Source organism: Suricata suricatta, chromosome 5 (assembly GCF_006229205.1).
Source record: "Suricata suricatta isolate VVHF042 chromosome 5, meerkat_22Aug2017_6uvM2_HiC, whole genome shotgun sequence".
Taxonomy (NCBI): domain Eukaryota; kingdom Metazoa; phylum Chordata; class Mammalia; order Carnivora; family Herpestidae; genus Suricata; species Suricata suricatta.
In genome coordinates, this window is record NC_043704.1 from 138,663,233 (window position 1) to 138,678,766 (window position 15,534).

At 54.5% G+C, this 15,534-nt stretch overlaps 1 protein-coding gene across 2 annotated transcripts in view; it reads left to right on the top strand.

The window, feature by feature from the left end:
• Positions 1–15,534, top strand: part of RARB (retinoic acid receptor beta) — a 163,130-nt gene that overhangs the window by 145,456 nt on the left and 2,140 nt on the right. Inside the window, exons 6-8 of one of the 2 annotated variants that reach the window (XM_029940362.1) lie at positions 2,698–2,874; positions 13,631–13,697; positions 14,515–14,673. In XM_029940362.1, coding sequence (XP_029796222.1) covers positions 2,698–2,874; positions 13,631–13,697; positions 14,515–14,673 — 403 coding nt within the window. Of the gene's footprint in view, positions 1–2,697; positions 2,875–13,492; positions 13,698–14,514; positions 14,674–15,534 lie in introns of both variants that reach the window. The other variant, XM_029940361.1, reaches the window with a different exon arrangement.

Sequence of the window (15,534 nt, forward strand, 5' to 3'; positions counted from 1 at the left end):
ACTTGGGGGAACTTCATTCCTCGTTGGCTTATTTCACACCTATTTTTGAGCCTGTGTCTCTGTGTGGCAGGCAGCGTTCTAGACACTGAGGATACAGCAGTGAGAAGTGAGACAGGAAGACCCTGTGTGAATAAGTGAACGGGAGTGTGTCAGGAGACAAGCACTGTGAGCTATGGAGGATGGCGAGCAGCTGGGGGGCCGGGTGGGGGGGTTTCAGTGGAGTGGGCTGGGGGGGGCTCAAGAGAGTGACATTTGATCAAAGACTTGGAGGAAGGAGAGAGGGCACCATGGGGGTCACTGAGGGAACAGCAGTCAAGGAGGTTGGAACAGTCCGTGCAAAGACCCCGAAGCAGGTGAATGCCCACCTGTTGAGGGAAAGCAAGAGACCCGTGAGGCTGGGTGGAGTGAGCTGAAGGAGAGTGGGAGGACGGGAGGATGGGAGGTCGGAGAGCGGGGGACCAGATCGGGGCAGGGGAGGCTTGCAGGCCAGCGAAATGACTTTGGCTCTTGGTATGAAGTGAGAGAGCAATGGAGATTTGGAGTCGTATGGTGACCTGCTCTGATTTTTGTTTTAAAGGGATCCCCTCCATCCCTTTGATAAGAATAGACTATAAGGCAGCCGGAGTGGACTGAGAGAAGCCAGAGAGAAGGCCGTTGCAGTGATCCAGGCAGGAGGTGATGGTAGGGGTGCAGGCAGGACCTCTTCTCTGCCTCTTGACAGTTCCCTGGATGAAGGATGTGAAATTCTTTGACCTAAACTATCTTAGCTATAGCTGCACAGGGATCAGCATCCGTTCTGTCATAGGCAACAGGAACCCAAACTCAAATCAATGCAGATTTTTTTTTAAATGGAATGCATCAGGTATGGCTTGATCCAGCAGCTCAGTATCTTCAGGACAGAACCACTCTTCCTCCCTGTTGCCTTGACTCAGCTTTCCTCTGATCTAGCTTCAGTTTTAGGGAGGCCTTTCACTACCTGATAGCCCCTGAACACTCCTGGCACCCCACACTGACAGAAGCTTGTCTGGTGTATTCAGCGGTTAGACTCTAGCCCCTGGCTGCCTGGAGGGGGATCCGGAAATGGGTGGAACACAGTGTGGGAGCGAGACAGGAAGGCAAATGCATGAATGAATGGAATAGTGAGATAGATGGAGGAATCTGGCCAGTAGGCGCCCGGAGCCGGACTGAAATCTACTCATCTAGAATGAGAGCACAGCTTCCCCCTGATTTCTTCACGGCTCCCCCAGGAACCTCGGGGTCCAGAATGGAAGCTGCTGGGGGGTAGGAAGGACGGTCCCTCCGTGGAGGAGCAGCTGTGCCCTCCTGGGGCTCCCATCAGGGGGGCTGTGTCCTAGCCCTGCGAGGTCCCGGAGCCCAGCCTGGCGGTAGGGCCCCGGGCGCCCCAGGGAAGCGTGCCTGCGGCCATCCCAGCCCTGAGGTCTGTGCTCCGCTGTGTTGTTTTCATTCACACCATCCCTTTCTTATCTCTCATCTTTGTTATGAAAACCTGCAGATGCAACGCGCAAGTAGAGACTCTAGAGTAATGAAGGCCGTGATCGCCCCCTTAGCCGATGCGGTTGCATCTTCCAGCCCCCCTCACGCGGTCTCCCCGGTTATTCCTGGAAGTCAGTTCCAAGCAAGGCATTTGGCCGGTGAATATGTTAATGTTCTCAAGGGTGGGAACCACCCCCAACAAAAGCATAGCACCGATGTTTTCATTACATAAACGTAGCCGCTCCAAGTAGCGTTTCTCGGTGATTGACGCCTCACATTCCCACCCCTGTGATGTGGGTCAGTGTTTTTAGCTTATTTGAATCAGAAGCCAGCTAAGGTCCATACGTTGTAATTGAGAAGCCTCCTAATTTTTTTTTCTGGTCCCCTCTGTCCCCTCCTAGTCCCTGGACACTCTGATCTGCTCTCTCCCACTGAGCGGTGCTGTTTTCAGAACGTCCTACAGGTGGACCCCTTCTGTGTGTAGGCTCCTGTGTCTGCCGTCCTCTCCTGCCTGGTGCCATCTGAGGCTCGTCCGTGCTGCAGGCCGTGCGGTGCTCCCTTTGCTGTCCCCGTTGGCCGGAGTGGTGGCCACAATTGACCTGTTCACCGGGTCATCCGCATCTAGGTTGAGTCGCTTTTAGTCTGCAGGTTTCTCTTCCCATTTCCTTTCATCCGCTTGCAATGTATTTGTTGGAGAAGCCCATTCACTGGTGTGGTGGGGTCTCTAGCATCCTGGGGGGGGACACATGCCTCCCATATGGTGCAGTTTAGCGCATTCCTCTGCCGCGTGCGTTTCCTGTGGTGCAGTGTGGAGGTTCTCTCTGCTCGTGGAGTGAGTGTGTCCCAGGCGGCGGTGTGTGGGTCCGCGGCCGATGGCCTCTGGGCAACGCCTTGAGCCCTTGATGCATCAGGGCTCTAAAATGGTGAATCTTTATTGTCATTCCTTCACTTATTACCTTCTTCCTAATTCCCTTCACTGATTCCTTCACACGTGTATCTGTTACTTGATGATCCAGGGGTTCAAGGACACGATGTTGAGCATTTGGAAAAGAATCCAAGCTAAACTCTCAGCCACCCCAGCAGGAAGCCGCCTGGTCAAGACCGAGGGATGAGCGCATTAATCAGAAGTGGGCTGGGTTCCTTGCCTTCTGTTGAGCCTTCCAGAAACTCCCCCTGATGGTTTTTTTTTTCCTTCTGGCATAGAATTCCAGTGCTGACCATCGAGTCCGACTGGACCTGGGCCTCTGGGACAAATTTAGTGAACTGGCCACCAAGTGCATTATTAAGATTGTGGAGTTTGCGAAACGTCTGCCAGGCTTCACCGGCTTGACCATCGCAGACCAGATCACCCTGTTGAAGGCCGCCTGCCTGGACATTCTGGTACGTGCCCTTCTGAACTCGTAGGCGGGGGGGGGGGGGGGGGGCGCGATGCTTTGAAGACCTCCAGAGGCTTTGGTGCCCCAGCCCCTCCTCCCACGCACTCTGAGCCCCAGCCTCCCTGCCTGAATCTCGGGTCCACTGCCGAAGGCTCAGGGACCCCCCCGGAGTTGGGCAGGACCTCCTACCTTCTCGACCCTGGTGTAGGAGCTCCCACTGCATGATCCCAGGGAAGAACCCAGTCAGGCTCGGTCACAGGCTTGCTCGCCCCCCAAAGCCCTTTCTGTGGGCCAGTCCTGTAGATCTGCCAAAGGCCGTCAGACTTCTCCAAGCCATAGTGACTTGAGGTGGCACATAGCGCCCTAGTTCTGCCCTCCGACCTTAAACCTGTCAGTGGCAGTGGGAAAATCGCTTCCTTCCATAGGCTTCAGTGTCCCCATCTGTGCAAAAGGAACGAATCCCTGGTGCCCCACTCACACTGTGGCTTCTAGGGCCCTAGAGAGGGTAAGGACACTGTCACACCTTGTCCTGTGCAGGTCTCCTGGCTGGATACGTACCCTCCCTCTTCCTGGTGGGGGCGTCAAGGAAGATGTGATTGATTCTGGCTGGGTCGGTTTTCTTGGGCGGAAAGCAGCTCCCATTGGAGGGATAGAGTCTGCAACCCCCGCCCCCCTCGCTCCTTAGAGCCTCACACAACTCCGTGAGCCTGGCTGGGGATGGTGACTCAGCCCATTTTACAGATAAGGAGCTGAAGACTTGGGTGAGTCACCTAGGTTGATTCAGGTCCTGCTGGAACCACACCCAAGACCCAGTCATTCGCCTTCAAAGCCATGAGAGGATTAGGAGCATAAACAGGCAGTGGTGTTAGGTGGGCAGGGAACCAGCCAGACCACTGGAGATTAGTAGAGGCCACTTGAGCCAATCAGTAACAGGGTTACTAATGAGCTACTGGAATCATTAACACCAGAGCCTGGGCTTTCTTATCCTTGCCTCACAAGTGCTTTAAGTGTAGCTCGAAGGTGAATGTCACCTAAGCCTCAGGGTACCCCCACGATATTAGTGGAGACCGGAGCTGTCAGCACGTGGGGAGAGGTGTCCCCGAGGCCTCAGTGGCTGAAAGGCCTGTGAGGTGCCATGCAGCAGGTCAGGACTGCACCGGTATGCGGCGGGATTCTGACTCCCTGCACCACACAGCTACCCCCCAGGGCCTGGAGCCTTTCTGATGCGTGCGCTCTGACTGTGGTTCTTTCCTTGTTTCTTAATCCTCCTGTCTGGCTGCCGGGTGGTGACAGTCTGTGGTTCCTTCAGCCCTAGCATTTTGGGAAAGATCAAAGGAGGAGGATACTTTGAGACCCTCCGGTGGAAATCTTGTTTCTAGAACACCCAATGCTTAATGGTCACAGTGCTTAGATCCTCCTTAAAATCCCTATACAACCTCCAGTGGCCATCTTCCCAAATCCCCCCTTTACAGTGAAACCTAAGCACTCCTCTGGTTTGCCCTTGGATCCAAGAATCAGCCCATGGCCCCTTGGTGGAAACAGGTGGAACAGGGGCCATTTTTTTTTTTTTTTTTAAGGTTTATTTGTTTTCGAGAGAGGCAGAGCATGAGCAGGGGAAGGGCAGAGAGGAAGACACAATCTGAAGCAGGCTCTAGGCTCTGAGCTGTCAGCATAGAGCCCGATGCAGGGCTCGAACTCACAAACTGTGAGATCATGACCTGAGTTGGATCAAGGCAAGAGTTGGACATTTAACCAACTGAGCCACCCAGAAGCCCCCAGGAACTAATTTCTACGTCTTTGTCAAGTCATTCAATCTCTCCCAGCCTCCATTTACCTAACAATACAAATTAATGAGGCGTTAATTAAAGTAAAAGTAATTCCTGACCTGCGCTCAGGTATAGACATGAATGTAAACGTGGAACAGGTAGCAGGCCCTCCTTCGGTGATGTTGAAATCAGGGACAAACTGTCATAAGCCTCTGGGGGCAAGTTCAGCCCTCATAGCGCAGCCGCAGGGGGAGACAGCTCGGCCCCGGGAAGGGCAGAGCCCTCCAGTCACATGAGCCGAAGCCGGAGGAGGACTTACTTGGCCCCAGACAAGAATTCGTTCCCAAGAATCTGTAGCAAAGGCAGTTAATCACAAGAGCCTGAAAAATGCACAACTTCAAAGAGCATATTTTGGATGAGAATCTTAATCAGCCGGCTGAGCCATTTAGAGGAATCTTCTCTTTGATGTATGGAAAGAGTGAGACAGAAGGACCAGGAGGACCGACAGACAGACAGGCTGAAGTTGCTGTCAGCCCCTGGGAGGGAAAGTCACGGCTGTCCCGAGGGTGGGCGGCTGTGGCCCAGCACCGCGCAGGCGCAGCCACCGCGCATCAGGCTGCGTGTGCGTCTGACGCAGGGCTGCCCGCGGGGGCCCCCCTGGCGTGGAGACCACGACCAGGCTGTCCTCAGGTTTCCCTCAGAGGTCAAGGAGCCCACAGGTCTCTCCTAAGACGGGCCAGATCTTCGAAACCCTTGTGGACAGAAGTTCACCTCCCTTTTCTTGCCCAGGAGTGGCGGCATGCTCAGTTAGTGTTCGGGACCCGAAGGGGAGGCTCCAGAGTGCTCCCCTCAGCTGAGCTCTTGCTCCGGGATTCCTTCTTGCTCGCCTTTATCTTCCCTTCCTGTTTCTTCTCTTCCCTTGACACTGCCTCCTTGCAGGTCATTAGGATCAAGTCGCTCTCACCTTAAAAATCATAGAAAGCTGCCCTTGAGGCCGTCGGGCCTTCCGGCTGCTCTCCCCTGCTCCTCCCTGCTGACCTCCTTTCCTCTCTCCCCTTTTCCAGATGCTCACTGAGGCCCTGCTGTGTGCCAGGCCCTGTTCTAGGCTCTGATGACGCCACCGTGAACAGGAAAGATAAAAACCCCTCCCCTCGTGGAGCTGACCTCGTGTCGGGGGTAGCCAGACAATCAGTGAATAGGCAGGGTCTGACGGGGCCACAGCGAAGAGGAGCAGGGTCAAGGCCAGGAGCGCGACCGAGGCGGCGGGGGCTGATTCCTACAGCGAGGTTAGGGAAGCAGATGACCCTTGAAGAGACCAGAAGGAAGGGATAGAAAGAATTGGAACAGTAAATGACACCAGTCAGAGACGTGGGCAAGTGAGGGGCGCCTGGAGAGTGGCCGAAAGGCCCTGGGGAGGAGCGGGGAGGAGGTGACCGTGCGGGAGGGCCTGGGCCACGGGGGACATGAGCCCAGGACCGCCTGTACGTGTCCATCCCTGGCGTTGGGAGTCGCCACTGGTGCGCACCCTTTTGTCCACCTTTCATCTGTGTCTTCGTGCCGTGTGACTGAACCCTGGTCGAGGGACGAAGTCACACACGTGGTCTTCTGTGTGCCGAACCGGGGGACTTGATAGTGGGGAGGGGAGGCGAGTTCTCACCCTTGTGGTGCCCTGCCACCTGCCCTGGGCTGCTCCCGCCTGTGTCAACACGGCCCGCAGCCACCCACCCCCCAGCTGCTGATGGTAGTAGTTATGGGTGTGGACTGTGGGGCCCGCCGGCCGGCCTGGGTTCCGGATCTGGGGCGGCCGCTTATCCGCTGTGTGACCTTGAGAAGACCACTCCCTGTCTCTGAGCCTCCGTGTCCTCACACTGAAACAAAGGTGATAAAACAGAAGCTTCCTGTTAGGGACGGGAGAGAATGAGACAGGGGCCTGGACAGGGTCTGGAATACTGTAGGCCTCCGTCCCCTCACAGTTTATTAAGCCTCACCGCGCCCCAAGGGATTTTGGTTCTCATCTCCAGTTTGCCCATGAGCAGCCCTAGCTCAAGTGGAAGGTGGAGGCCCGGGGGCTCCAGCCAGGGCCCCTGTTTTCTAGATGGGGCCCCCGCTTTCTCCTGGGCCAGCGCCTGCTCTCAGCTGAGATGCCCCCTCCTCAGAAGGGTTTCTCCTGACCAGCCCCCCAGTTCCGACCTGCTCCCCACTGGTCTCTCTCTCTGTAATTCGAGACGTGTTCTGCAGAGTCTTCTCCGCCTGCAGTCGGCTGGTTGAGGGCAGGGGCTGCGTCGGGATTGGTCACTTGACTTTGAGGCACCCCAGGGGCGTTCCTTGAAGATCGGTGAGTGAATGGGCAACAGGTGACCTCGAGATCACACGTGGGGTTCCAGAATATCTGTGCACCTTCCGCGTGCGGCATCTGGGTGAGCCCCAGAGTGAGGTACCCCCCCTCCACCCGTGAGGGTCACACGGGGCCTTCTGGGCCCCTGCCACCCACTGCCCTCCCCGCCCTGAGGAAATGTCCCCACGCCAGCGGCGGCAGCACCTCGCTCTGGTGATGCCGGAGGGATGGCCCTGCATGACTTCAAACCGTGACTTGTGGCCCCTGGGGGCCGGGGACTGTGACTGCACAGCCACGGAGGGCCACTCCCACGCGCACCTGTCCTCCCCGCTGCGGGGACAAGGCCCGGGCCCAAGGGGACAGGCTCTGGCCTTGGAGCCCACAGCCCGGGCTCGGGCTTCCGCATCGCCTCCGCCCGCTGTGCCACCGCCGTGAGGCCCCGTGTCTCTCCGACACCTTGCTTTCTCACCCGTGGGTCCAGCGCCGTCGCCGCGTCCGTCCCCGGAAGTCCCCGCGAGGCAGTCAGCGTGGTGGTTCGACAGGCGGGCGCTGCAGCCAGACTCCCCGGGTTCAAGTCCCAGCCCTGCCACGTAGAAGCCGCATGAACGGGGGCGGACGTGCCACCTCTGCAAGCCTCCGTTACCTGCTCAGCGGAAGGTGTAGACCCGTAGCTCCTCCCTGGTCGAGCTGTTGGGATCATTGGTTCGGTTAGCGCGTGGGAAACCCTTAGCTAGTACGCAGCACATAGTAGGTGCTCCTCTAACTTAGCACCCATTACATTAGATGACCACTAATTTGTACCGCGAGCCCCTTACCCGCAGGCCGTATGCGTGTACACACACCCAAGCCGGAGCCGTGCGCCTGTGGCCGCCAAGTGCCCGAAATGTGGCTGCAGACCTGTAATTAGGAACACAACACTCAGTTTCAAGCACTTGCTATTTAAAGATGCAAAACACCTCCTTAAGGATTTTACATATTGGTTACGTGTTAAAACAAGTGTTTTGAGGATAGGCGGTGGCCCGGAATATTTTATCCAATCTAATTCCTCTCGTAGTGCGTCCCCATGGTGACTCCTCACGTGCTGGTGTTGGGAGCAGCGGCGCCACCGGAAAAGGCAGGCTGGTGGCAGGTCTCACTGGGGAGGACGTTTTGTTCCAATGAGCTCAGCATCAGAGGTGCTATGGACCGCCGCGGCGGCCGGCCTCACGAAGCTGTGTGTGTGTGACTGTTGTGATTGTCACCACGTCAGCCTTCCCACAAGCACCGGAGGGGAGTCAAGTCAGATCAGGATCTGCCCACACGGTGCCAAACACAATTAGTGCACAGCCTGAGATGCGTGAGCAATGTGAGCTTTTCTCCTTTGCCTAGAAACTCGGAAATGCCCGGCTGCCCCCCTCAGGGGGTTACGAGGTGGGAGAGATTCTGGGGAGGGCGTCCACTTTGTTAATAATTGAACAGATATTCATTAGCCACCTGCTGTGTGGACGGCACTGCCCTAGATGCGAAAGATACAGCAGGGAGCACGTCAGTTACAGAGCAGCCTCGGTCCAGGAGCGCATCTTCTCCAGGGCCGGGTCAGCAAGCTCAGAGAGGGACGGTGCTGGGGAGCAAAGAAGGCAGGGGGAGGGGGCAGACTGGAATACTACCCAGCAAGGAAAAAGCACCGGGGCTCATGCGCTAGGCCGGCGAGTGTCAGATAGGATACGGACCAGGTAAAGGCCAGCCACAAGGGAGAATATAGTGCAGGGTTCCATTTATGTAAAGTTCAAGAACAGACAAAACCAATCTGCATCAATCGAGGTCCAAGAAATGGTTATTTGGGGGAGGGGACTGGACCAGGAGGGGCCAAGGCAGCTTGTAGGAGTCGGAAGCGTTTGAGTCTTGATCTGGGCGGGGGTACCCTTCGGGGAAATACGTGCGGCCATACGCTTGAGCTGTGTGCACACTCAAGGCCAGTACGCTGCGTATCAAGTTGCCCCAGAACTTAGCAGTGATAAACAGTGAGCGTTATTGTCTCACGGGTCCCTGTGGGTTAGGAACGCACTCCACTCGGTGCCTCTGGATCAGGGTCTTTCATAAAGTTGCAGGTGAGACACCGACCCGGGATTCGTCCTCTGGAGGCGCCAGGCCGGATGGACTGCCGTGGTGGCTCCTACAGCCCCCGGCAGGCGGGTGCCGGTCACTGCCAGGAGGGCTCAGTTCCTTGCCGCGCGGACCTTTCCATAGGGCTGCCCAAGTGTCCTCATGACGCGTCCACCAGCTTTCCCCAAAACGAGGGCCAAGAGAGCAATCAAGGAGGGGTCCACAGTGCCTCGCCTCCTAGGACATACTCTCCAGTCACACCCTTGCTTCTAGTGGATTCTATGTTAGCATCAAGTCACTGGGTGCGTCTGGCCCATACTCAAGGGGGCAGAGGAGTCGTGGCAAAGAATTTGTGGGCGTATTTTTAAAACCACTGTGCAGACTCTACCCCAGTTTTAAAACCATTTTTATATTTTAAAAAAATGGGGTGATGGAAAGTAATGGGGTTTAAGGAAGTGTGTTCACTGTGCTCTCTGAAGAGGGGACATTTGAACTGAGCTCTAACTAGGAAGAATCATGAAGATCAAGGGAGGCGACTTCCCTGACACCCCACTCCCAGAGTCATGGAACCTCGCCCAGGAATCGCAGATCCCAATAAAGGCTTTCTTGGCCCCATTAAAAAAAAAAGAAATCAAGGGAAAGACATCAGAGGCAGAGGGAACAGCAAGTGCATACACTTTGCTGTGACACTGAGTTGCTAGGGATTCAGAAAGGCCAATATGGCGATGGAAAGAGGAGCAGGGGGTAGGAAGGGTTGGGGGGTGGCAAGGGACAGACAGAGGCCAAGATGCTGCTGTGGGAAGTTTAAATGTCCTGAATCTAAAACGCCTCCAAGCCATTAGAGGGAGCTTAGCAAGGCGAGGCCCCCTCTGGTGAACGTTTTGAACCGAGTGCTCTGGCTGTAGGAACGGGAGCGGAGGCCATCACCAGAGGACAGGCGATGGTGGCTTGGATCAGAGTAGTCACAGGGATGAGGAGAGAAGGGGACAGGTCCCCCCTTCTGTGTCCCTGGGATCCCAAGTGCTCAGATCTTCCCATAGCTCCAACCTCAGTCTACTCCCAGGGGGTACCCAAAAGGCAGAGGAACGATAGTCTGCTGTCCTTGCTGAAGGCAAGCGGTCCTCCTTGCTCAGGGGAGCACCGGGTCTACCCCTCTGCAGAGCCCTGTGCTGCCCACCAGGGCCTGCCATGGGTGAGTCAGCCTCACCCGGGCTAATTTTACCCATCCCGTGGGACCTGTGTGCTCCTCTTTCCGGATGAAACACCCTTGTTTCAAACAAAGGGCATTTTTTAATGCTGGTGAAGCCATTGGTCGTTGCCACTGACATTTACCTTTAACAAACTGAAACTCCTCGGTTTGTGTCCAGAGGCAGGCCCGGCGGGAAGCCTTGAGTGGCCCTGGCCAGGGCAGGGTGGCCGTGGGGACTTCCCCGATCAAAGAAGACATTGATCGTTCCCCTGTCGCGGACTGAGTGCCTTCCTCCCCGGACAGCCCATTAGTGCTCGGTTCTGGATTGAACTTTTCTGGGGAGACAGGCCACAGAACATAATTTTATACTTCATTTTCGCACTTTTGAGGAGCGACCGTCTTCAGAATAAAATAGACCCAAAGAGACATCTGGGCACTACCCTTCGGACTTGGATTTCTAAGCGAGCTGCGGACAGCGTGCGGATGCCTCCATCTTGGTCTTCTGGTCCTTTCCAGCAAATGCTGGTCCCTCTCATTCTTGCAGGGACAGATCTAGAGCATTCGCTTCTTGCCAGCGTGCGACAGCTGCACAGCCTTCTTTAGTACCACCTTGATTCCAAACTAGAAAAGCATCTGGAGATTTCGAGCCCATAAACACTGAGCCTCCGCGACTTTGCCCATCGCGTGACGCCTCCCCATGCAGGCACATTTCCTCGTGGCCCTCCGGGTGGCTGAAGGGAACGTGGGCTGGGGGCTGGGGTCCGGGGGTCCGCCCTGACGATCTTGGCCACCGTACTCCCCTCACCGCAGCTTTCAGGGAAACTGAGGTTTATGACAAGGAACTCTTGGTTCCTTTGCTGCTCTGATCCCGGGAACAGCTTCATAGCCCATCAGCTACCAAGATGAAGTGCAGCAGGTCAGCCATTCGGGGACCCGGAGGAAATGGCTGAGAGAGGTGCCTGGGCAAACAGCTGAGAGGCAAAAACGGCCACCCGTCCAAGAAAGAGGAATCTGTCACTTGTTAGTAACCACTCACATTCAGATGCTTTCCAGTTCGCTGTGCCACATGATCACATCCTAGGAATATTAAGTTTGAGGATGTGCCCCTCTCGCCTAAAGTTTGTACGATTTTCCGTCTCCAGACCACATGCTGTGCACTCCTGTATACGAGGTAGGTCCCCATGGATAACTGTTCAGGTAGTACACTGCTCAAAGGTACCCCGCTAAGGAGACAGATGAGGCTAATATCCAAATTAATGCTAGGCCGGATGTCCTCTCCCCTTGGGCGGTGGGGGTGGCCTGAAGAGAGGAACGACAGGGCCGTGAGGCAGAGGTTAAGAGCACGGGACAGTGGAGTGCTGGAGACTGATCGCCTGAAGCCAGCACGCCATCTTGTAGTCAGGTGACCGAGGACAGACTGTGTGTTTGCATTTGTTGCCCTGTCTGTAAAATAGGATCCTAACTCCTGGGTTGATGGAGGAATTAAATAATCTGTTAGCAGCATGGCACCAGGCATGCAGTCGCTGAATGAAACAATAGCTATTCTGAGATGGGAGTTCCGTCCTTCACCTTTGTCCTCTCAGGAGACGTTCGAACCAAGAGTCAGACCTCTTATAATCGACGCTGTTCCGTGCCCTCACTTCACAGGCCATCCTCAGGCTCTCGTCCTGCCGAGTCCTGCGTGTGAGAGGAGGGCTGGCTCCTAGCCCAGTCTTCCTGGAGGTTCAGAGGACACCAGAGCAAAGTCCCAAGAACACGTGACCCTTCCAGTGTGACAGCCCTGCCCCCGGGCTAACCGTGGTCCCATGGACATGAGGCCTTTGCAGTCACTTAGGAAGGTCTCCCGCACGGAGTGCCCTTGCCCCAGACCCCCAGCACTTTGCCGCAGGAGAGAAGCTTTGACCTAGTCCTTGCTTTAGGAGTCTTGGTGAGAACGTGGAGCGTGGGGAGGGCCATATTTCAGGGACTCGCTCCTGGCTGTGTGTCCAGCGGCTTTGTCCGAGAGCCACCCTACCCCCACCCCTGCCCATGGCCGCATCCCAGGAAGATCGCAGTCCCTTCGAGTCCCATCTGTCCTCTCGGTTGACACTAAGGTGGACATGCATGGCGCCCACACCCAGTCAAACTGAGCACCAACATCTGGGAGAAAACTCAGCTCCCTCAACCTGCTGGGTCATTCACTCCTGTGCAAATGGAACACGTTGGTCTCTGTGCTTGATGAAGCTCTGAGACTTTTTCAGATGGAAAAGTCAAGTCCGGAAACCTGGTTGGCAGAAAGGCCCCTCAGTTGTAGGTGCGTGATAGGCTCGTGGCGGCCGAGTGTTCGGGAACGCAGGAGGGCAGCAGGAACACCAGTCAGGGTTGACTGTACACAGAAGGGTGTTTTGGAGTTTACGGTGGCAGAGCAGGCGACTTCCTGTTAGCAGGAGTGCCAGGGGGCCAGCAGTTTTCCCTGTCAAGACCATGCCAGGTCGCATGGGGAGACTGCGGCCTCGTGACCAAGGCTGCTTACCTAGGAGTCCCAGCCATGTTTCTGAGCTTAGTCAAAACGTTGCCTCTTCCGTTCGCACGCGCCCCGGACTCCCTCCCGGCGGTGTCAGAGGGCGTCCGAATGCCCAGGCGCCTTCCCAGTCCCGCCCCTGCTCGCTGTCCTCTACTTGTGTGTGGAGCCGTGTGAGCGGAGGCTCATGGAAGAGGGGGCCTAACCTGGGTTCGGGCCCGCTGCAGCCACGGGTTAATTGTGTGACGTTGGCTGAGTTGTTTGAAAGGCTGAACGTAGGGCATGAGAACATTTGACATGTACTCGATGGTAGATGTTGCCTTTTGTTTTTTTCTTTGGGTTTTTATTGTGTTTTGTTTGTTTTGGGGGAGTTTTTTGGGGTTTTTTTGTAGACTGTAAACTCTTAAAAAAAAATCTTGTTCATATTCCCAGCACCTGGCACAGTGCCTGGGACCTAAGTAGGTACTCAGTAAATGTTTATTCAAGTCAAATGAATTACTTTCAGCACAAGTATTTCTCAGATTTTCTTCTGTCCTATTTATTGTTCCCTAAATAACGTAGGCCCTTGTTTTGACTTCTGTTCTTTTAACGAAAGAGCTGCAGAAGACAGTACACACCCCAGCGGGGGACAGTGTGCCTCGTGTGAGGCAAGTGCTCCTGGGAGATCTCCTGCCTCCGTCTGCTTGATGCTGTGTAAGAAGAGGCCGGCTTCGATGACCCATCAAACGTGCTTTTATTTTTTCCTTCCAGATTCTTAGAATTTGCACCAGGTATACCCCAGAACAAGACACCATGACTTTTTCAGATGGCCTTACCCTAAATCGAACTCAGATGCACAATGCTGGATTTGGTCCTCTGACTGACCTTGTGTTCACCTTTGCCAACCAGCTCCTGCCTTTGGAAATGGATGACACAGAAACAGGCCTTCTCAGTGCCATCTGCTTAATCTGTGGAGGTACCAACTACCTAGAAAACCCTCATGAGTTTCCATGAACAGCAATGTGCCCTTGCCATTTATGGGAAATTCCCATCTCCGTTTTGGGAGTTATTTTGCATGGAAAAAGGCATGTGAATAAATAGCCAGGCACGCAGGCTTGGGGTTTGTTGGCTTTTTCCATATTGTTATAATTCAGGTGAAGGTATTTGGGATCCTGTTGCTCCGAAATTCCAGTATTTCTGCAGTTGCCACAGGTATTATTTTAAAGGCAGGATCAGCCCGTAGTAAAATGAACTGCCCAAGGGCCTTTTAATGATGATGCAAGGCGTGTGCTGTCTGCTAAGTTAGCGGCTTGGACGACAATTCGGTGGGTTGCCCCCTCCCGCCCCTCCGCCCAAGCCTTAAAGGAGTAGGATACAATGTGGCCGTCTTCTTCGTACTGACCCCTGCTGGCTTACAGGGGGTTGAATCGTACGTGGTTACCAAGTAACGGCTTAATTATAGGGCCTGTTTACCTTGCTTTTATAACCGTCCTGCTCAAGGCTTGTTTGAATTCAGTTCAGTAGTGACACCTCCTGGTCACGAGAAGTAATTCTCTCCCTGGACCAAAAGCAACCAGGAATCAAAGTGTGCTTTTGACCAGCGAGGGGGACATTTTCAAGGATCGCCGCCTGAAGGAGTGAATTCCCTGTACCTTCAAGCCTGTGTATGTGATTGAGTCATCAAATTAATAGAATCATAATATACTAGGACCAAGGAAACATGCTCCCCTGGCAAGCGCGTGACTCTTTCTGTCCTGATACTAATTGTTCTATCGTTTACTCCTGTTCTCCAGACCGCCAGGACCTTGAGGAACCAACAAAAGTAGATAAGCTACAAGAACCACTGCTGGAAGCACTAAAAATTTATATCCGAAAGAGACGGCCCAGCAAGCCTCACATGTTTCCAAAGATCTTAATGAAAATCACAGATCTCCGCAGCATCAGTGCGAAAGGTAGGCCCTTCGAGTCTCCGTCGTGTTCACGAAGAGGTCCTGACTTGTTTCTGAACTGGTGTTTTCATTCGGGATGTTTGATAATAGCTGCCTTTTTGGTGTTGTTCTGGAATTAATTTCTTAAGGAAATTAAAAGGAATTCAGTATTCACCCTTTAAAAAAAACCCTCAAAGCTTATGCTATTCAATGATCTCAATAGCGTGAGTTTCTAACTCGGATCACTAAGTGAACAGAAAACCTCTTTTCAGGGGAATGTACTGTATGATACGCTTTTCAATTTCATCCCTTTGCCCACGTGCTCTGGTTGACAGAAACTTGACTCTGGGTTTTCCTGACCACCCAAACTTCAGGGAAATGAACCGGTACTTAGGGCAGTTGTTATTGGGAAGTTTCTCTCTCCGTCAAGGTTGCCGTGGCTCTCTCGTGGACAGGCAGATTTCCTTCTGCACACTTAGCAACGGAACTCTGAGAGGTAGAAATAGTCTTTGCCCAGTGAGGGTCCGTTTGTGTGGCCACTCGAGAAATTACAGACGTGCCGAGAGCCATGGTCACAGTGGAGTGTTAGCGTCGGTTTTTCTGTGCAGAGAGAAAACTCGGCAGCATCCCAGGTTCCGAGCCCGCCGTGGTCCTCCTTCCCCAGGAGCGTACTCTGTCCCTGAGGACCTTGCTGAGCCAAGGAGCAAACTCTGTCTTTCACAAAGTGCTTAAAACACAGTGAACTTGTAGGACAGGGCGTCTCGATTCTTGAGCTACTTCCAAGGTTTCCTCAATGAGCCGCTCCTGAGCTCATCCCTAGCGTGGGGTTCAGGGTCTGCAAACAGCAGATACCAGTGCTTGGCCATTATAATGATGAGGCCTTTG